The sequence below is a fragment of the Oncorhynchus gorbuscha genome, linkage group LG12 (genome assembly GCF_021184085.1).
Source record: "Oncorhynchus gorbuscha isolate QuinsamMale2020 ecotype Even-year linkage group LG12, OgorEven_v1.0, whole genome shotgun sequence".
NCBI classification, from domain to species: Eukaryota; Metazoa; Chordata; class Actinopteri; order Salmoniformes; family Salmonidae; genus Oncorhynchus; species Oncorhynchus gorbuscha.
Window position 1 is genome coordinate 19353336 of NC_060184.1, and position 22866 is coordinate 19376201.

The following is a 22866-nucleotide window of genomic DNA, read 5'->3' on the forward strand; positions in this document are numbered from 1 at the left end:
TAGCGTGTTAATCCAAAAACGCTATCTTAACAAATTCCAGGGAAACTCTACCATGTTGATGTTAGCTAGCGGCTACAGTTTGCCTGCTATAGCGAAGCTAACTATCCATCAAGTGTGACCTACTTAGCTAGCTAACTATATTATGCCAAATATTGTCTTGTCCTAAATCGTCTAGCAGAACGTTTTACCTCATGCTAACATTTCTTAGCTAGCTAGGATAGACGTGCTAGCAAGATAGCTAGCTACTTTGCTAGCTGAGCAGTTTGCTAAATCATCCAGCAGAACTTTTATATCCAAAAGTTAAACAAATTGCATAGAGAATTTATCCTCTCTCTGTCGTAATTTTCATCTTGTGAACAGTTTTATTTCGCGCAATCTTTTCCGTCTGGGCTTTGCACACGACGCACTGTAATGTCAGTGTCAACACATTCTGGGCATGTTCCATGTTGTCTTTATTTCAAGTGTGTTTCACAGATGGGCAGATCTCACAAAATTGGGCAGTTCTCCGAAACCAGCGAACCAATAATATGGCTTGAGATGTTCAGAAGAGGCCTTCATTCTTGGAATAAATAAGTGTACCAATGCATCATCATTGTTTCAAATGTGGGGCATGACACATCATGGGAGTTGACCATTGGTGTGAAAGCCAACCATTTCTGTTCCTGGGACAGAACAACAATGTATCACACCAAAAAGTGAGAAAATAACTATTGTTTAACTGTCCAACCATTTGAAAATAAGGTTGCATGATGATGCATAAGGGTTCAATATTATCTGAGTTTGTAAGTGCATTTATAAATGGTTAATACCCCAAGGTAAATAGTGTCTCACTGCTTGGCAAACACTGACAGGCTATGGCACTATTTTGACCAATTTGTTATAACCCATTTATTAATGGTTTATAATGCATTTACAAATGTAAAAAAATACGTTAATGTAATACCAAACCTTTTTATATGAACCCTTTTGAATTGTAAGCCAGTTCTATATATTCAAAGAGTGTTTTTTGTCTTTCCAGTTTTTTAAGTATATTTTGCATGTTTATTTGATAGAGATAGAGGAGAGAGTGTGCTGAAATAGCAGTGGGCCAGATTCGAACACATGCTGCAGCAGTACATGTGCACCGGAAGCCGTGGCCATTATGCCACTGGAGTTTCTTTTTGATAATGACATTTTATGTTTTTGATATAAGATACTAGTAGTTAATGTTGAGCATTGATGTCAGTTCTGTTTATGTTTAATCTTTAGATTGCGAAGCGATTTTCCCAACTGATGAAGCTTTTTAAGAAGAAGGAGAAGATGGCAAACTGACTTCTGAATGTTTTTTGTTTTTTTAATTCGATGAAGATTTCACTTACCAGGCTCCTTATACTCTCAGACGTTTCAAGGTCAAGACTTGAATGTCCCATTTGATGAATGAGTGGAAGCAGATCTGAATGTGATGCCTGTAATTAATGGACTTGGAACTAATGAACACAGTCAACTAGAACTCCAACTGAAATGTGTTTTTGTGCTGTGGTCAGTAAGGATCTGAATATTCATGAGGTAAAATCCACACAGGCTTCAATATTCAATATTATCGCCCCACAGCCAAAATGAATACAACTTGTATAAACTGTTTTGATACGTCTGTTGATTTACCAGACTTCAATGCACTGGATGTTTTCCTTCCCTTTTTGTGTTTAATCTACCAGATTGATCCTGGGCAATATCCCATCTCAACTTCACAACTCTTAATATGCCTTAGCAAGGTTATACCATATGAGGAGTTAAACACTTCTGCAATCATACATTTAATCAAGCAATTAACCAATTTTAGTTGTAAATAACAGAATGGTGAATGACCTCTAATGCTTTTATGGAGCATTGCAGCCTGTGCTGCTTGTACAAAATTTGTACTAAAGTTACGTGTGCTTTTCTACTTCAACATAATCTGGGTGTGTTTGGAAATAAAGATTGGAACTACAATTAAAGTGACCTTTACTCTGTCACATGGCAGAAAGTGCATTTTACTGTATTATATATTGCATTGACTTAAAGATGTTCAGTTAAATGGAAAAAATAAGCCACAGATGTTCCATTTTAGGTATGATTCAAGGTCTTACGTTTATAGAAATTAAGGATTTTACCAAGTACACATTTCTTGACCGCTTAGATTTTTATTTGGTTGATTTTGGTTTTGGATGGTTGTGAATAAGTGACATGGTTAAGAAATATACATTGTGTAGCCTATATTGTACATATTTTGGTTTTGAAAATAAAGTTTATTTATTTAACATGGTTTTGATTAATGAAAATGTTCTATGTCACACATTCAATAACTTACCACCCAAATGAATACAGCATATTTTAGACACATTCTGAACTGCTGCTAAGGTTTTAGAGAAAAGAGCAGCATATCTTCCAGCTAAAACTAAAATCTTAATGGTCATAGTTCAACACACCTATTCTCACAGTTATAGCTGTCATGAGAGAGTTCATTAATAATGAATCCTTCTGGAGGGCAATGTTTCAAAGTAGTACATGCTCTAATATACATATCCAGAAACTATTATGGGAATTGAAGTCACTGCCTCAGGGTTTACTTGCCTTAGCTCACCACTGCTATAACCTCGAACTTCATTCAACTTTATTTCAGAGTGATTGTAAGGACACATTCTATTTCATGGTAATGGAATGGGATCATGAGGTTAGAATCTCATTTGGGTGTATTATTAATGGTGGCTATTGCAACCACACAGTACCATGCAATGTCAAATTAAGTGTTTCATACATTCCCGAAGGATTTATTTTCCTGTTTCTAACAACTGACAATTATTCAATGGTTAACTAATTTTCAGGAATCTAAATGGCCTCCTAAATATCAATGGCAACAATGTGAATTTGTTCAAATTGTGTCATCTGATAAGGATGGAATTCATTACATTAACAGAACTTGGTCAGCAGGCTTGGTGAGACTAGTCCAATACCTGAAATAGTTAACTTGGGACATGACTCATTGATCATTCTGTCTGGCCCAATTGATTGGTCCCTTTGACTTGGTCAGTTGAATACAATTAGTTGTACTACACATGCAGATTTATATCATATCAAAACATAATCACAACCTATAGTACAAATATTTGAAAAGTTTAAATAGCACGCATTTGACATGTATTGATGTCCAGAGCTTGGCTATGAGATGGTTGGCAGTATTGGTAACATGTCCTACTGTGTCTGTGTGGTGTCATGCTGTCAACAATTGTGTGGTAAAACTAGCCCCAGGCCATTGTCCAGTCGCTTGGTGGATCGATCCTCGCATTTTATGAGTCCTGCTTGCAACAGATTGGAGAGACACTCACTGTAGCTATGCTCAGAGATGGGTTGCCTATCTCTTCAATCGGTGGAAACAAAAGTTTAATTCTACCAAATAATCCGCTCTTTCTGAAGCAAGTGGAACACACAACCTAGTTGAAATGTAAGTTAATTCTAACTCTTAAATCCTTTGAGATGTTTTATTTTATTTTGCCTTCTTGGATCAATCAATTTAGTAAAAAGCAATTGTTTTGCAATCATGAAAAATATACACAGTAAACCTTTATGAAATAATTGCTTATACTGTAAGATGTTATACTATGGCCCCGTGGAAGTTTATGTTACATTTTTATTATTATTATTATTATTTACAGCATAAGGATATGTGAAACAGAAGATGGGGGATTGGAACTTGTTGGGGAGTATCTTAGAAGAGGTACATATTCATTCAACCATTGTGGGAAAAATCTGGCTAACCATCCTTTTCATATTCCGGATGCTCGTACTTGGTGTGGCAGCAGAGGATGTTTGGGACGATGAGCAGAGTGAGTTTGTGTGCAACACGGACCAGCCTGGGTGTAAGAATGTGTGCTACGATGATGCATTCCCCATTTCTCTTATCCGATACTGGGTGTTACAAATCATTTTTGTGTCCTCTCCCTCTCTGGTGTACATGGGACATGCACTGTACCGTTTGAGGGCCCTTGAAAAAGAAAGACACAAAAAAAAAGCTTTCCTGAAAGCAGAGCTAGAGGGCGCTGAGCCCGTTCATGAAGACAGACAGAGGATAGAGAGGGAGCTGAGGAAGCTGGAGGAACAGAAGAGAGTAAGGAAAGCTCCACTCAGGGGCTCCTTGCTGCGCACATATGTTTTCCATATCTTGACGAGGTCGGTGGTGGAGGTTGGCTTCATAGTCGGACAATATGTACTCTATGGCATTGGACTGGATCCTTTGTACAAATGTGAGAGATTGCCTTGCCCAAACAGTGTGGATTGCTTTGTGTCCAGACCAACTGAGAAGAACATTTTCATGATCTTCATGCTCGTCATCGCTGGGGTTTCTTTGTTCTTGAATCTCCTCGAGATATTCCACCTGGGAGTGAAGAAAGTCAAACAAAGTCTGTATGGAAATAAAGGTGCAGATGATGACAGCATAGTATACAGGTCCAAGAAAAACTCCATGGTCCAGCAGGTGTGTGTCCTTACAAACTCATCTCCCCAAAAGATGATGCAGTTCACTCAGACATCTTGCACAATGGATGCTGTCCCCTTGTACATGCCTTCAGTAGCTCCTCACAATGATGGTGGTGGCACCAACGGTTCAGAGCAGTACCCTAGACAGCTGGGGGCCGTGGAGCGCTGCCACACCCTGGACCAGAGGAACCACTCATGCAGCAGTGATGACTCCAACAGGCCTAAAGGCTCAGGCCAAACTAGGCACAACGGAGCACAGCCACCTCCTTCACTCCTGGCCAGCCATATAGAGATACCAGCAGCCCTGCAGAACCAGATGCGCAAACAGAGCCGGGTCAGCGCTCTGCAGGACTTCAGTGACATGAGTGATTCACCTGACAGTGACCACTATCCCACGGCGAGGAAGGCTAGTTTCATGTCCCGGGGACTCTCTCAGACCAACCTGGCCAGTCCTTCTGATAGCCCGAACTCCGGGAGTGGGGCGGACACAGAGGCAAAGCGTATCGCCCAAGGAGAGAGCCCACCTATGACCCCACCTCCAGCCAGTGGACGAAGAATGTCAATGGTAACTACAGCCATTATGCAACATGCTTTTCAAAATTGAGGATGTATTGTATGATTCTCATCATGTATTTCTAAAGATTGAGATGAAATAACTACATGTTTTCACTCTTTCAGAGCATGATTCTGGAACTGTCTTCAATCATGAAAAAGTGAGAACTGGCTGAGGGACCAGAAGGATCTTGGTGGGGACCCTGATCGCAAAGCGACACTTCCTTCTAATTGCCTAATTGTATTCATAATAACATATGTATAGAGCTCGCAAGTTTGTAATCCTAAAAACTGGAAAATTAGTTAGCACTGTTTCGTTCAGCCATTCCTATGGGGGAATTGAATAGGGAAAGAATGGGGCTTTAGGATGAACACCGAAAATAAGGTCTTCGTAGCTCTTCTACGTTTTTGTTCTGAGATAATATCATTCAGTTAACATGACCTTTATGAATTATGAACCCTTTATGTGCTTGTTTTGATTACATAAATGCTTTGACATTCACAAAAAGTGACAGCTGTTGAAGATGATCTCATAGAACAAAACATTTTAGACCTACTAAGCTTGTGTTTAATACAGACCTTATTTTCGGGCATTTATCCAAAATCCAACAACAACAAAATGTTTTTCCAAAAGGCTTTGGCCAACGAGCCATGTCGGAGTTAGTTCCTATAAAAAGACGCCATTACTATGTCTCTATTGTGGACGAGAAGTAAATGCTTTAGTACAATTATGTTGGCATGGGTAGTTCTAATTTCTATTTTTTTATTTGTCACATGCTATCTTTGCGGTATCACATTTCAGATCATTTTTGTGGAATTTATGAGTGAAAGCACATTAAAATGACATTTGACTTAAAGTGAGCATGTTCATATGATGAGACATTGGCCTTCTAAGGAAATTCCTAAATTTTAAAAGATTCATGGCTTGTGATCGCTAATACACTTGAAACACTGGGATATGGTAACCTCCACTATACAAAATATTTTATCTCAAAATGTAAGAATGATTTTTGGAAGCACTTTGATATTGTTTACTGTACAAAATGATGATAAAGTTGGAGATAGAAGGGCTCTTCAAATTCAACTAAATGTGAATTTATTAATGAACCATTTTATGGATGTTTTTTCTATTAAATACATTATCTTCAACACTTGTCATCTTGCTTGATATCGTTTTTTCGTATCGGTTTTTCACGCTCAACAGTTTCTTGTATCAAGAATGGTCCACCACCACAAGGACATCCAGCCAACTCAATATTAAGAAGGTTTTCTTAATGCTTTGTGCACTCAGTGTACAGTAGAAGTATGATTGTATAAAATTGTATGACATACTGTTTTACAGTGTTATATATATGATGAAGGAAACCAAATGTCTTTGCATTTGCAGATATAAAAATGACTAAATAATGCACATGATATGTTTCTTTATTTCATAAACAGAAATGGTGTCTAGACAAAAATGTCATTTATATAACGCTAGCAATTGAAATTAATGAAAATGGGGGATGCACAATACCGTGTTTAAAATGGTTAATAAGTAATTTTAATTCATTAGGGTCGTGTAGCATTTCAAAATGAAAAGGGTAAGAACTCTTAATAGAGAATAAGCAAATTACAGCTATTTCAAATTGACAATATTAACAAAAAACTGTTCTAGAAAAATAATGTAAAAGAGCTTTTACATTAAAAATAATGAACCAAAATCTACTAATACAATAATCCATATAATCTGTGTAAAAAGCATGTAGAAAAAACACCTGATGAAGTTTGCTGATACAGTCATTGACCAGTAATGAGAGGTATGAAGGATTTCACAGGTAGATAAGTGTGAGAAGGTCTGCACTGGGTGTGACTCAGGGATGGGGGGGGGGGCGTAGGCCCCTGCATACACTCACTTCACTTCAATGTGAACTATGGCCTCTGCAAGTTGTAAGGCAAAAATTGGAGGTGCACTTATATCCATGTAACTCTGAAACATCCCCAGTTGAATGAAAAGACAAGTTGAGAAAACACATCATTTTTTGTTTACAGAAAACTAACCTTCAGTCCAATTTTAACCTAACAATTTCTATTTACATGGCAAATATAATAAACACACCATGACATGTGATACCGTTTTGTAAACATATCAAACTTTTCTTTTACTCCTAAAATGATCTCAGCTTGTGCATTCAATCAGGATACCAGTATATTATATTATAAAGTTGAGCAATTTGTGAAAAAGGCAAGCTTTGTTCATCTTTTCAAAAGAACAACCTTTGGAGTTGGAGAGACAGTGTTTTTTCTTTCAAAGCAGCACACAAAAACAACTAAAACAAACAAAACAGTGAAACAAAACGAGAAATGATTACAGCACAAAAGCCTCTGAAAAAGATAATGAATTCAATGCATCTAGCTTTACAACAAATATCCACCAACTAATTACCATAGCCAGCTAACAAATCAAATAACATGACTGTTTTTTGAGTTTTGGCTTGTAAAAAACTGCAGAGGTAAAGGAACTTGAGAGAGGGGGAAAAAATTGTATTTACTACCAAAACAGAATTCAAATATATATGTATGTTTACTCCAATGTATTGAGTACTCTCTCTGCAGCTCTTAATGACTTTGATCTGTATTGTGCAAAGCTTATTATTCCGCATTTGTAGAAATTAGCTTCAGGAGTATAAGACCAGAGGTTAGAAGTGAGCTAAACTTTCAGACACTCAAACACAGCCAGAAACCAGCTAAAGTACAAAAGTCTGCTACAGATTCAGAAATGGAGAAATAAAATGCTTGGCACCCTGAGACGATATACAAGACCAATGACTAGTCCTGGTTTAGGTCAACCAGACAAATCTCTGTGAATGAGATGATGACACACAACAAGCTTATTTGACCCGTAATGCTTGGGGTAACTGTAGAGATGACCCGACCATGTACTACTTTCAACCATCGGTCACCATAGTAACACCCCATACAGCATAGCAAGCATGGAGTAGCTCTCTCAGGACTAGAGAGCTAAGAGGTCTGGACTGGCAATTGACCAGCATAAGGAGCTAAATTAAAAACCCCTCATTACTTTGTATCACCTCCCACTGGTCAAAAACTGGTTGCATCAATGTTCTTTCCACGTAATTTCAACAAAACAATTCAATGTGATGACAATGAATCAATGTGGAAAACTGATTGGATTTGCACATTTTTTTCACCCAGCTTTTAACCTAAATCCAATGACATGGTAAACGTTTTTTATTGATTTCATATTGCATTTACATAAGTCGACAACTCAACCAAATGTATATCAAAACTAGATGTTGAAATAATGTCTGTGCCCAGCGGGCTTCTATCTGCATCCGCCAACCTTTACTGTATATCAATCTTGGGGCTCTAGGTAGAGAATAAACAATGATGAATTATTGTACGTACAGTACAAACCAGAAATAGGCTATGCACTCATTGCTATCCAAAGAATAACATTGATATTAATCCTAGCATTATAAGGCCATCTAATAACAGACATTGAAAGATATCTGTTGGTATAGCTTTGATGGGCCGAGGACAATAGAAACTTTATGAATGTCAAACCATTTTCCCCCACATTGTCAAAGTGGAGCCTAATGAGAGTGTGCTTTTCTGGTGGACCATTATGCTTTCCACTTTTACGTCAAAAATGAGAAAGAAAAGGTACATTTATTGGGTAGGAATTGTATATGATTTGACAAATGTGTTTCCTGTTTTGTACCTGATAATGGAGACTGATGTATATTGTTCCAATTCAGTGATAGCATATGAATCAGAGAAAAGCCAAAGTGGAAGAAGAACCTCACAAACAACAATTACAACTGCTCTACACTCCTTCCTTACATAAGGAAAGGGGGATACCTAGTCAGGTGTACAACTGCTCTACACTCCTTCCTTACATAAGGAAAGGGGGATACCTAGTCAGGTGTACAACTGAATGCATTCAACTGAAATGTATCTTCCACATCTAACCCAACCCCTCTGAATCAAAGAGGTGCGGGGGGCTGCCATAATCGACATCCACGTCATCGGCGCCCGGGGAACAGACGCCATTGGACATACATTGTGTGTGTATTAATATTTGGGTGCATGTTTTAGTTGTCTGTGTATGACTGTATATGGATCTAACTAAAATCTTAGGGAACCTTATCTAAATGGTCAAATACTCAGACCAGCACACTGCGAAACACAGACATATTCTACAAAGCTGCACTCTAATATCACAACAGCTTTCGATATCAGTCAAGACGAAAGTATTAGACAGCTGTGTCCAAGAGGGTGCAACAGAGTAACGCCAAGAAGAATTTGCAGACAGTCATCAAGGTGTATATTTAAGCAATAAGGGTTGTGGTATATGGCCGATACATCATGGCTAAGGGCTGTGCTTATGCGCGACGCAACGCTGAGTGCCTGGATACAGCTCTTAGCTGTGGTATATTGGCCATATACCACAAACCCCCAAGGAGCCTTATTGCTATTATAAACTGGTTACCAAAGTAATTAGAGCAGTTAAAGTACATTTTTTGTCATACCCGCGGTATACGGTTTGATATACCACGGCTGTCAGCCAATCAGCATTCAGGGCTCAAACCACTAAGGTTATAATATCACTCTTTCCGACACTGTATAGCTTTTCATCCTGAATGAAGTTAAAGCTGAGTAAAGCTTTTTATTCCAATTGAATTAAATCACTGTAAAGACAGGTTCTGTCTCTATTTCTCAGTTTTTTGTATTTTCAAGCACATCCCTGTTAAACAGATACGAGTATTATTTCTGTATATTTCTGTTATAAATGTAATTATATACTGGGTGGTTCGAGCCCTAAATGCTGATTGGCTGACAGCCATGGTATATCACACCGTATACCATGGCTAAGACAAAACATTTCATTTTACTGCTCTAATTATGTTGGTAACCAGTTTATAATAGCAATAAGGCACCTCTGGGGTGTGTGGCATATGGCCAATATAACACAGCTAAGGGCTGCATCCAGGCACTCCTCATTGCTTAAGAACAGCCCTTAGCTCTGGTATATTGGCCATATATCACAAACCCCCGAGGTACCTTACTGCTTAAATATTGTTCATCAAAAGATGGACTAAATAATTTAGCTGAGGACTATTGTTAGAAGCAAACATAAGCTAGACAAAATAACTAGGTAAAATATACAGGCAGCATGCATTCACATCACAGAATATTATGATTTCAACAAATGTACAATCAGGGCAAACATGTTACTATCATGCTTTCACATGAACTCAAGTCCCAAATAAATGATTCATTCTTAAAGAAATACAAATATAAGATGTGAACACTCTCTAAATGTTATGTTGGCTTTCCTTTTTATAATACATCTGATTGCTTTAGGTTTTTGAATATAATGTCTTCATAGATGTATTTATATCAATAAGATGTTTTAATTTAAGTGCCAATTCAAGTGCTCCAGCATCAGTGTTTTCAGGGTTCTGAACCTGACGTAGACCCTCTATGAAGTGCTATAGGATCTAGTTACAATGGAGTGTCTGGTGCTGGAAGGAAAGTGCCTGATCTTGAGCCCAGATTCATTGGAGAAAGTATCCTTAGTCAAATATAAATATCTTGTGTGTGTTTTTTTTTTGTTACAGACAGAATATCTGTCCCTCAGCTTGAAAAGGTGTCTATTGTCAAATTTCTCGACAACATTGAAACATAACACTGAAGATATTCAAAGGGTGTCTGAGAGAGGGTTCACCATCATACATAAAGCATCTTTAAATACTGATAAAAAGAAATAAAGTTTCCTCAAAAACACAACAAGCCTAAACTATTTTTCACATTTAAAGAGGTGTCAAAGTTTGAAGGGATGTTGTGCAAGCCACGGATTAATAACATACTTTACACTGTCCTCGCCAGCAACATCCGTGTGTGTGTGTGTGTGTGTCAAGCTGATTTCCTGAGTTTAAGAACACCCACCTTTATGAAGAATTTTCCTTTAATCAGGAAAAAGCTAAGCAAATATTTTCCCTTAGCAAAAAGGTACTTGATATAACCCCAGTGAAAAAGAAATGTCTAAGCCACTACCTGTACAATATTATTGTGACAGTCACCATGCGCCATACATTATACGTTATTATGTTCTGCCCAAGCCAGCACTTGAAAGTTACCATTACAACATCCAAATACAATGATTTTGCTGATGTGTGGGAACATAGCTATTTGGGAACCACCTGCCAAATCGTTCGTTTTTCTCTTTCGTTTCAGTGCTGAGGAAGGCAAAGGAGGAATGTTAAGGTACTGTCTGTACACATCGTTTTGCTGTACAAAAGACATTTTTGCATATGAACATTTACAGTCTGCTTCAGAAACCTCTCATACACAGAAGCTGAATTCTTATTTTCATGAATCATGTTGAACATTCAGAAGATATTTTCCTGAGTTTGAATTGCTGTGACAAGAGCCACAAGCGAGAGTGAGAGAATTAGAAAGATAGTGAGATAGAGGAATAGAGCGGAAGTGTTAGATGTAGAAATAGTGATACGAAAATAGACAGAGTAGGAGAGAGTGAGAGAGACAGAGAAAGAGAGAGAGAGAAAGGGAGAGTGAGAGAAATAGAAAGACAAAGAAAGAGAGAGACAGAGAGATAGAAACTGTAGGTAGATCGAGAGACAAAGAGTGCTGCTGTTAGGTCCATTGAGGTTTGAATTGAAGATGTGATCTTTGCCCATCCCTGTGAGTAGACTATAGATAGAGAACAGTGTGTCCACTGTAGAGGTTGCTTCCTGACGGGGCATGGTGGAGCACCATTGTGAGCGGAGTTTTGTGTGGGAAGTCCCTATTCTGTCATGGTTACAGAGAGGAGAATACCTGGAGAACAGTATTGGTGTTAAGACAACTGTAGTGTCAACCTATAAAAAGACAACAAAAAGACATAAATAAAAACAAACAAAAAACATGTTGTTTAAAGAACACTGGTAGAGGCTGAACATCTCACCAACCCAGAGGAAGGGGTTTGTCAGAAGAAAATAAAAACTAGAAATTAAATAATAAAAAACATTAAAACCACAGTTTACTAAGTACAGTCCTTTCTCGGCTGTTCATCAGTTGTACATTTATCAGTCATTTCCTGGCAGAAGTCTACCGTCACCGTCTGATTGGACTGTTCATTGAACGAGAACCCCGACTCCATGTATAAGCTTGGCTCCTGGCCCTCCGCCTCATTGCTACCTGGCCCCCCATCAGCCCCGTTGCCCATGGCCCAATCAGGCTCGCTCTCTGAGGGCCCGGAGGACTTGAGGAAGCTGGGCTCCGGGGTGGCTGAGCTGGAGTGGGTGATGAGGTCAATGCTGTTAGAGGCAGCGTTGCTGGCAGTGGTGGTGGCGTTGGTGGTGCCGGGCTTCAGGACAGGGCAGTGGTGGTTCAGGGACTGGACCTGCTCCGGACTCAGCTGTCTGTCCCTGCAGACCTCCTGGGACAGACAGGAGAAGTTCTCCCACAGCTCGCCCATACACTCCTTCAGCTGGTTCCTCTCCGTCAGCAGCTTGTCCTTCTCGTTCACCTGATGGACACAAAAGTTAATATTAATGAGGAGGACTAATGTCATGAGCTGTGGTCTGACAATGAGCAAAGAGACACATACATACTGCTAATCCCTTTGAGACTGCAGCTAATGTTCTGTAAACACTCCACACATCCTCTAGCAGCAGTATGAACTATCCAGTAGATACATAACGAATGGTATTCACTTCTTCATAGCAACATAAAAGTATTCACATGGCCTATATTATTTGCTCCCTAAGCATATATTAAATCATGTGTTTCAATTGTGAGCATACTTTTGATGAAGTTTGTGATGAGCAAGCACTTTCAGCGTGCTGTATGCACTGAGGTAAAAAGGAACTAGGTGGTGGAAAGAGGTTTGATGATGATGTCCTCATATATAAGATGCTGATGGGGGATATCAAGGGGAAGGCTGTCAGTCCTCTGTGGAGAATATAGCACTAGTGTGTGTGTTTAAAAAATAAATAATAATAATAATAATAATAATAATGTGTTGACGGTTGATACACATCAGAGGCCGCAGCTCCACCACCCTCACGGAAAAAGCATGGCATCTGCCTGTGATAGACCTCCGTGCCATGGAAACGCAGGAGCAAGGAGGTACAAATAGGAGAGATACAGCCAAGACTCTACTGGGGATGCTCTACTCTATAATGAAGTCTCCTGCCTGCCCCTGCACCAGACTCCAAACACCGGACTGTACTTGTGGCAGCTAGATGGCAGTTAGCTGGCCTGAATGTGCTGACACAATGGTGTTGAAAGAATTCATATCACTCTATCCCAAGGTAATGTTTGTTGCGCTGTCAAAGATGTTATTAGTTATTAGTCCAGGGAGAGAACTAATAATAATATAATATATGCTATTTAGCAGACGCTTTTATCCAAAGCGACTTACAGTCATGTGTGCATACACTGTTATATATAGACACTAAAATTGTTCTACTACTCTACAGTCTTTTGCAGGGGTGTCAAACATACCGCCCGCGGGATTCCAATCCGGCCCGCGGGTGGTTTGAGTAATAAAAATTAAAATATATATACAGAACCAGTCAAAAGTTTGGACACACCTACTTTTCAATTTTTTTCAATTAACAGGTGTGCTTTGTTAAAAAATAAACATTTGTGGAATTTCTATCAGTTGTGTTGTGACAAGGTAGGGGTGGTATACAGAAGATAGCCCTATTTGGTAAAAGACCAAGTCCATATTATGGCGAGAACAGCTCAAATAAGCGAAGACCTGAAAATGTCAGCCAATACAGAACATTTCAAGAACTTTGAAAGTTTCTTCAAGTGCAGTCGCAAAGACCATCAAGCGCTATCATGAAACTGGTTCTCATGAAGACCGCCACAGGAAAGGAAGTCCCAGAGTTACCTCTGCTGCAGAAGATAAGTTCATTAGAGTTAACTGCACCTCAGATTGCAGCCCAAATAAATGCTTCACATAGTTCAAGTAAAAGACACATCTCAACATCAACTGTTAAGAGGAGACTGTGTGAATCAGGCCTTCATGGTCAAATTTCTGCAAGGAAACCACTACTAAAGGACACCAATTAGAAGAAGAGACTTGCTTAGGCCAAGAAACCCGAGCAATGGACATTAGTCCAAATTTGAGTATCTTGGTTCCAACCGCCGTGTCTTTGTGAGACTCAGAGTAGGTGAACGGATTATCTCTGCATGGAGGAGGTGGTGTGAGGGTGCTTTGCTGGTGACACAGTTGGTGATTTATTTAGAATTCAAGGCACACTTAACCAGCATGGCTACCACAGCATTCTGCAGCAATACACCATCTCATCTGGTTTGAGCTTAGTGGGGCTATCTTTTCATTTTCAACAGGACAATGACCCAACACACCTCCAGGCTGTGTATGGGCTATTTGACCAAGAAGGAGACTAAAGGAGTGCTGCAATTAAAATTGTTTGGGATGAGTTGGACTGCAGAGTGAAGGAAAAGTAGCCAGCTCAGCATATGTGGGAACTCCTTCAAGACTGTTGGAAAACCATTCCAGGTGATGCTGGTTGAGAGAAAGCTATCCTCAGAGCAAAGGGTGGCTACTTTGAAGAATCAAAAATGTCAAATATATTTTGATTTGTTTAACACTTTTTTGTTTACTACATGATTCCATATGTGTTATTTCATAGTTAAATTATTAACAACTATTATTCTACAATGTAGAATAAAACTTGAATGAGTAGGTTTGTCCAAACAAACTGACTGGTACTCTATATATATATTTGGGAATGTCCTTTTTTGGGAAAAGAAGTCAATATACTTTAAAATTAATAAAAACTAAATGGAAACTGTGTAGAAATTATAATAGAACTACATTCATATAGTTTCTTGACTGTGTCCAGCTCTCTAACAATCACCAAAATGAAAGCTAGACAGTCAGGAAGCATAGAAAAATAACAAAACTATTGACAGAGGACATTTTTTGCACATTTTTACCGCAAGGAAATATAACACATTCTCAATGTACCATCAGGACCTCGTTGAAGACCGAATGCGGACCCTGGGACAAAATTAGTTTGACACCCCTGGTCTATAGAAAGCAGTGTGATTCTGTATCTATGTGTTTACAATATTATTGCCTGCCCGTGAACTGAACCATCACAGGGGGAAAAAATGTATGATCGAAAAGTTGATTAAAAAGAAGAAAGCAATGTGTGAAAATGAGAATAGTCTATGTGTGAAGAAGGAGGCAGATGTCTGACAGTGTGTGCATGTATATATGTGTATGTGGAATGCCAGTAGATCTACTGTATATACTATGTACTGTAGCCTTTACAGGATATCTCTGAGAGGATGACATGTCATGCAGATCTATAGACACACTAACCAGTTTTCTGATCTCACACTCCAGGTTCATGATGCAGTCAAGCTTCCTCTTGCGACAACGCTGTGCTGCGATGCGGTTCTTACTCCGCCGCCTGATGTCGTGGATGAACTCCAGCTGCTCTGAGGTCAGTTTGTGCATTTTTACCATCATTTGGAAGTCGTTCCGTGGAAGATTTGTGATTTGATTAACAGGGAAAGGAAGTTTTACCTGCCAATAAAGAAATTGAGAATTACTTTTCACATCTGACCTTATACAGCGTTGACTTACATTTTTTAATTGAGTAAATGAACAGAGGAGTTTGGTGACTAGACATGGAATGCCACATTTCACCAGGAGATGGCACAAGAGCACCACTGTCAGGACTAGAGATAGAGACTGTGCCTCCATAACACGTGTGTAGTAAGCCTTCAACACTCTTTCTGAACCTCAAATATTGAACATGAAACCTATTCTCAGGCAGAGGGGGACAAGGTGATCTAAGAAACTAGTGTCTCTCCATCTGTCCCTGCTAGCTTGGAAAGGTGCCAGCATGACAGATCAAGGAGGGACAAGCAGGGACTTGTCAACCCCATCCATATTGGTGTCAGGTGATATCTAGAGGGCATGATATGTAACATCTATACTATCTACCTGCAATAATCCACAGGGACTGCAGATCAAAAGAAACATGCAAAGCCATGCTTTCTTTGACACCTACAGTCACAAAGAGTGCAACGAGGGCCTGATTAATGAAAGGGCTTACAGGCCCAAGCCCGTAGGGGGCCGTTAAGGCAGGGTACAGATTTTTCTTCTGCAATAAGTGAGAATTTGTCCCCCTCTTGACGGCAAGAGAAAGTACATTTCCTGAAATCCTACACATTTTGCCATGACTTATGCCATGTTAATGATATCTGAGTAAAAGTGACTAACAAAATCAATGGGGGGCCCCCTGGAGGTCAGGTCCCCTGGGCACGTCTCCTGCGTCCCTGGCTGGTATTCGGCCTTACTACAAGTTTAGATAGCTGGCTAAACTGATTTACCAATCTAAAAATTGTTATCTGACATGGCTAATTGAGTGACTGTCAGTGACTGATATATCAAGAGTAAAAATGCTGATGCACAACAATATTTCGAAATTTCACCTTGTGAATTCTAACATTCAAACTATCAGTAGAAGGTTGAGACCTCAACTGAGCTAATCCAGCCCTGAGTGCAACACTAATCTGGAGAAATAAATCATTTGCAATAAAATCCTTATAATTGCAAAATAACAATACAATTTCCCCCCATATTAGTTACATTGATTCGCTGACAATATCCTGGAGGATGTGATCATTCTCCCACAGAGCATCAATAGCCATATTTTTCTGCTCTCTCAGGTAGTGGCAAACCTTTTGATACAGATATAGGATCTTAATTTGAGCCAGTTTGCTACAGCAAGAACATAATCCTGCAGCAACAGGAAATGCACATTTTTATGTGGTTTATAATTAATGGACATGCAGGAAAATTCTCAGCAAAAAAAGGAGTGATCAAATTAAGATTCTACAGATCCACCCCAGGGAGATCTCTCAGCACCAGAGAACTGTAGCAGAGTAGCTTGGGGGAGAAGAGATATGGCAGAGAGGAAGATAGGAGAGGAGGAATGACAAAGATCCAGAGTAAAACAGCCAGAGAGCTTGGCAAGATGAGAGGAGCTGCCATTCTCCTCCGCTCTGCTCTCTCTCCTCTTGGCGGCCTCTCTGGAATAAAGTCAAACGGGAGGGAAAAGGGGCGTCAGTTGGGTATGGTAGTGGCCATACTCTAGCTCAAGAGCAACATTTTTAAGTAAACAAAAAAAGTTGACTAAAATCATTCCAATCCTGATTAAAATACAATGGCTGTTAAGTGTATTGGAGGAGAGCAGCTGCCATGCAGAGGCCTTTTCTCTCTCTTTTAGAAATCAGAGTGCAGAGACAGTGCTAGTTTGTTTTGCCAGTAAGCTGCAAAGCTGCTTGCTTTGAATTTGATGTTGGCATTTGAACTCGGCCTTGTTGTAATCTGATAGCCAAGGGTTAATTGAATTGGGAGGTGGGGAAGCCCTCCTTTTTGGTGCTTATTCGAAACAAAAATATAGTTTTTTGCTATTAAAATATATGTTGTGATTGTTGTAGGCCTAATTTATATTTTAATTAATTCGCCCAGTAGGCTAGTGTAATTTGGTTTTAGAGCATTTCCCCATGTGCTGATTTTGGCTTCTAGGCAATACAAATTGTAGGCTATAACAAGTGTGCATTCTCATGCAGTGACAAAATGATAATTGAGATAATGCAAATCATTAAGGATGACCTAGTTGGGCTAACTTTTTAACCTCTTGCTGTAGGCTTACTTCATCATCATCCTCTGCCTACATCCCCAATCCTACCTGGAACCTATATTCCTCTGGTATAGTGCATGTCAACCTCTCACTCAGTCTTGCTTGTCCATCTTCCTCAATAAAAATGAGATATTCGAACAGATCAATCTTGCTGGCAAAACATCATTAAATATTGCTAAGTTATTTAGCTGTAGTGTGGATTTCGGGAAGTTTAAAAATATATATAATGAGCACCGAGACGTGCAACTTCTATGTAAGCAACACAATAACATCAGACAGAGACAAGCAAGCCCAGGGATTTTTTTTTTTTTACACGAGCCGCCCCCTTGTTGGCTACTATGTTGCAATATCAATATTCTTGGAGCAGCCTTGTTGATACAAATGGTTCAATATTCTCAGAACCGCCTCGTTGATACACTCCACTTCTCCATTCCTTAGTTTAGTGAAATGATGCCACCGGGAGGGAGCGAGGGAGGAAGGAGATAAAAAACGGCTCACTGCTCTTTCTGTACCAGATGGTCCCATCACCTGGGGTAAGTGCTTCACTTCAGAGGACAAAGCAAGGGGTCTATTCATTGAAATCACTCTCCGCTGAAAAGCAAATCTAGATGTCAATTTATCCCAGAGAGAGAGAGAGAGAGAGAGAGCGAGAAGCTTGAATTTCCTCATTAGAAGCCCTCAGTCCTTTGAGAGTCGTTGAGACCATTTCTCATGTGCATGTAAACACATGAATAAATAAATAATGGACCAAGCCAATCAATGCCACACTGGGCCCTGCAGGCTCCCTCCCACTACTAGCCAGGACATGGCAGTGGTTACAGAGGGAGGGCGATGGAACACATCTTGCCTGCTCTGTGTGATCTAAACGAAGAGAAGATAACTGTCTGTGATTATGACCCCTCTGAGTGCCATGTAATGATGGGCGATAGTTATAGAGTTCTACGGAGTGACCACACTGGTATAATGATGGGGGCTCTTTAAATGAGACAGGGTAGAAGAGGAAGGGAGGGAGGGATGTGGCGAGGAAGGGAGGCGGGGACATACAGCCAACCACCTTTCTACAGCGAGCAAACTTGAGGTTATTTCCTTTCTTCTTCCTGGCAGTGGCGCACAGCGCAGCGCAGGAGGGTTATCTAGGATATATTTAATGGCTCCGCCAGGGGAACCAGTCCAGTAACAAGGCTGGGATGACAGACTGCAGCTCCGACAGCAGTCATAAATTCAGACCCAACATGTTCTGAATTCTCACTGCCCCCAACCCCCCTCGTTATTCTTCCTTCTCCTCTTTTCCCTTCTACCGTCTCACCGTCTCTGGATCATTATGCTCCAAATGGGTCCTGGGTGAAAAGTAGGGCTCATCTGTTACTCGGGCAGCACTGTGTGTCTTGTCCCGCTCTACTCTACTTTCCTCTCCCCTCAGACACACAGAGAGGCTCGGCAGCTGGCTGGCTGCAGGTCCAGACCTGGGCAGAGCCCTGGGATTCAGATGCATGGGCGGCCCGACAATGACAGTGGGTTCTGTGCAGCCTGACTGCCAGTGTTCACATGCAGGGTTGGTGACCCACGATGAACCCTGGGAGGGAGTTTAACACTACATAGTCCTGTGCAGGAGAGAGGCATGCAGCGCCACCTACTACGGTGTCCCTTCTCATCTATTGACACAAGCCCTGGGGAAATAAATAATCCCAATTTTCCAAGCAATTTCCTTTGAAAGTCGAAGCAATTTACTAAAATGGCCATCACACTCTGATTCATTCTTAAGGTCTAACCGTCTACTATTAGTTACTCCTGCCTGATTTCTAGAGTGCTGCTATTTTGACTGCGGCTCTATCTCTGCATCAAAAAGAGACCTTTATCTGGTAAGTACGATCAATATAAAAGTGAACACTAAAGTCTTTCTATGTTGACTCTATAAACATTTTACATTTACACTTTAGTAATGTTGCAGACTAGCCCAGGGGAATAAATGACACGAGCCGCGTCCTCGTTGGCTACTATGTTGCAATATCAATATTCTTGGAGCAGCCTTGTTGATACACCCTACTTCTCCATTCCCTAGTTTAGTGAAATGACGCCACCAGGAGGGCGCGAGGGAGGAAGGAGAGGAAAAACGGCAGACGCTCTTATCCAGTAGTGAGTGCATACATTTTTGTAATTTTACGCACAAAAACTCTCCCAGATCGACAGCGATTAACCCTGCAATAAATCACATGTGGTTTATAATGTGATTAGAGAGCATCATGCGTCCTATGGAAATCTGGGAGAAGGTAATGCCCTTACAAAGCCTCGTTTAGTATCTTATAGTATCTTGTTCTCCCGTAAACAGGAGTTATTACCGGAACCCCCTATGGCAGATGAGTTAGAGAGGCTCTGTGGTGAAGAGATGGGCTGTGTGTACTGCTACTGCAGGATGTCAGGTCCCAGGAGATGGCAACGTGGCAGTGTCCCAGGTGGCCTTAATGCTGACATGTTGAGTCTGTTGGATTTCAGCTGCCAGCCACAGCAACCGACCTTCCCCCCATTGGGCATCATAACAACAGCCTGACACAATACTCTTGCTGCACACAAGACAAACAACAAAACCTACAATACTTTTGTTATATATGAATCTCAGCTGGTTTCACTAATTTCAGCTTGCTTAGTCACTGCACCAACGATGTTAGGATGAAACAGTCAGAGGTCACCAAGCGCAACATAGCTTCAGCCTGTAAATCAGCTAGAAATATGTGTCGGCATTGAGTAATTGTCTCTGGCCTCCTCGCAGTTAGGGGGAGTGATGAGCTCTACAGCAAAGTCTCAACTCAATTGCTGGTTGAAAACTGATTTCTGCCACTCCCAAAAGTTAGAATGTGTAGATAATTGGCCCTCTTTCTAGGACTCACCCAAAAACAGGATAAAGCTTGGCCTGTTGAGGAGTGACGGACTCCATCATAGCTGGAGGGGTGCTCTTATCTACCAACATAGACAGGGCTCTAACTCCTCTAGCTCCACAATGAAATAGGGTGCAGGCCAGGCAGCAGGCTATTTGTCATGCAGGTGAAAGAGGACCCAAACGCGACTTAACAGAAACAGAGTTTATTAATGTTCAAAACGGAATAACTGAAATCCTCTAGATTTGTAGAGGGGAAAACAACTGGAGAAGCGGCCACAGACTGCAGGTCGCTTCGGGTAGGCGCAGGCCGTAGTCGACTGAGACACCTGCTCACACGCAGCGTCTGATGAAGGCACAAAACACGACAGGACAGGGTGATACACAATCACGGCAAAAAACACGACAGGACAGGGCGAAACGCAATCACAGCATGGTGAATACAATACAAGGAACCGACGGCACAGGAACGGATCACAAAGGAATAAATAGGGACTCTAATCAGGGGAAAGGATCGGGAACAGGTGTGGGAAGACTAAATGATGATTAGGGGAATAGGAACAGCTGGGAGCAGGAACGGAACGACAGAGAGAAGAGAGAGCGAGAGAGTGAGAGAGGGAGGGGAGAGAGAGGGATAGAACCAAACAAGACCAGCAGAGGGAAACGAATAGCATGGGGAGCACAGGGACAAGACATGACAATAAATGACAAACATGACAGTACCCCCACTCACCGAGCGCCTCCTGGCGCACTCGAGGAGGAATCCTGGCGGCAACGGAGGAAATCATCGATGAGCGAACGGTCCAGCACGTCCCGAGACGGAACCCAACTCCTCTCCTCAGGACCGTAACCCTCCCAATCCACTAGGTATTGGTGACCCCGTCCCGAGAACGCATGTCCATAATTTTATGTACCTTGTAAATAGGTGCGCTCTCGACAAGGACGGGAGGGGGAGAGGGAAGACGAACGGGGGTGCGAAGAAAGGGCTTAACACAGGAGACATGGAAGACAGGATGGACGCGACGAAGATGTCGCGGAAGAAGCAGTCGCACAGCGACAGGATTGACGACCTGGGAGACACGGAACGGACCAATGAACCGCGGAGTCAACTTACGAGAAGCTGTCGTAAGAGGAAGGTTGCGAGTGGAAAGCCACACTCTCTGGCCGCAACAATACCTTGGACTCTTAATCCTGCGTTTATTGGCGGCTCTCACCGTCTGTGCCCTGTAACGGCAAAGTGCAGACCTCACCCTCCTCCAGGTGCGCTCACAACGTTGGACAAACGCTTGAGCGGAGGGAACGCTGGACTCGGCAAGCTGGGATGAGAACAGAGGAGGCTGGTAACCCAGACTACTCTGAAACGGAGATAACCCGGTAGCAGACGAAGGAAGCGAATTGTGAGCGTATTCTGCCCAGGGGAGCTGTTCTGCCCAAGACGCAGGGTTTCTGAAAGAAAGGCTGCGTAGTATGCGACCAATCGTCTGATTGGCCCTCTCTGCTTGACCGTTAGACTGGGGATGAAACCCGGAAGAGAGACTGACGGACGCACCAATCAAACGACAGAACTCCCTCCAAAACTGTGACGTGAATTGCGGACCTCTGTCTGAAACGGCGTCTAACGGGAGGCCATGAATTCTGAATACATTCTCAATAATGATTTGTGCCGTCTCCTTAGCGGAAGGAAGTTTAGCGAGGGGAATGAAATGTGCCGCCTTAGAGAACCTATCGACAACCGTCAGAATCACAGTCTTCCCCGCAGACAAAGGCAGACCGGTAATGAAGTCTAAGGCAATGTGAGACCATGGTCGAGAAGGAATGGGAGCGGTCTGAGACGACCGGCAGGAGGAGAGTTACCCGACTTAGTCTGCGCGCAGTCCGAACAGGCAGCCACGAAACGGCGCGTGTCACGCTCCTGAGTCGGCCACCAAAAGCGCTGGCGAATAGACGCAAGAGTGCCTCGAACACCGGGATGACCCGCTAACTTGGCAGAGTGAGCCCACTGAAGAACGGCCAGACGAGTGGAAACAGGAACGAAAAAGGAGGTTACTAGGACAAGCGCGGAGCGACGCAGTGTGCGTGAGTGCTTGCTTAACCTGTCTTTCAATTCCCCAGACTGTTAACCCGACAACACGCCCATAAGGAAGAATCCCCTCGGGATCAGTAGAAGCCACAGAAGAACTAAACAGACGGGATAAGGCATCAGGCTTGGTGTTCTTGCTACCCGGACGGTAAGAAATCACAAACTCG

At 41.5% G+C, this 22866-nt stretch overlaps 2 protein-coding genes across 4 annotated transcripts in view; one reads left to right on the forward strand and one right to left on the reverse strand.

The window, feature by feature from the left end:
- The first annotated feature begins 3341 nt into the window (after positions 1–3341).
- On the forward strand, positions 3342–6194 carry LOC123991592 (gap junction alpha-10 protein-like). Of its 2 annotated transcripts, none has more exons than XM_046293218.1 (3): positions 3342–3457; positions 3669–5053; positions 5167–6194. In XM_046293218.1, exons 2-3 carry the CDS (start codon positions 3692–3694, stop codon positions 5203–5205), a joined length of 1401 nt encoding a protein of 466 aa, XP_046149174.1. In that variant the 5' UTR covers positions 3342–3457; positions 3669–3691; the 3' UTR covers positions 5206–6194. The 2 variants fall into 2 exon arrangements, with proteins under 2 accessions (XP_046149174.1, XP_046149175.1); XM_046293219.1 differs by having other exon boundaries at positions 3390–3457; positions 3816–5053.
- A 255-nt stretch (positions 6195–6449) lies between these two features.
- LOC123990662 (transcription regulator protein BACH2-like) overlaps positions 6450–22866 on the reverse strand; it is a 118188-nt gene continuing 101771 nt past the window's right edge. For both annotated transcript variants that reach the window (XM_046291389.1, XM_046291390.1), the window contains exons 4-5: positions 15416–15622; positions 6450–12577 (exon numbers count right to left, since the gene is read on the reverse strand). In XM_046291389.1, the coding sequence (XP_046147345.1) occupies positions 12092–12577; positions 15416–15622 (693 nt within the window). In that variant the 3' untranslated portion in view covers positions 6450–12091. The remainder of the gene's footprint in view (positions 12578–15415; positions 15623–22866) is intronic.

Excerpts from the sequence above, each read along its gene's own strand:
- LOC123991592 (XM_046293218.1), top strand. The coding sequence starts at position 3,692 with ATGGGGGATTGGAACTTGTTGGGGAGTATCTTAGAAGAGGTACATATT. Across the intron at positions 5,054-5,166 it reads GTGGACGAAGAATGTCAATG|AGCATGATTCTGGAACTGTC; the intron begins GTAACTACAGCC and ends TCACTCTTTCAG.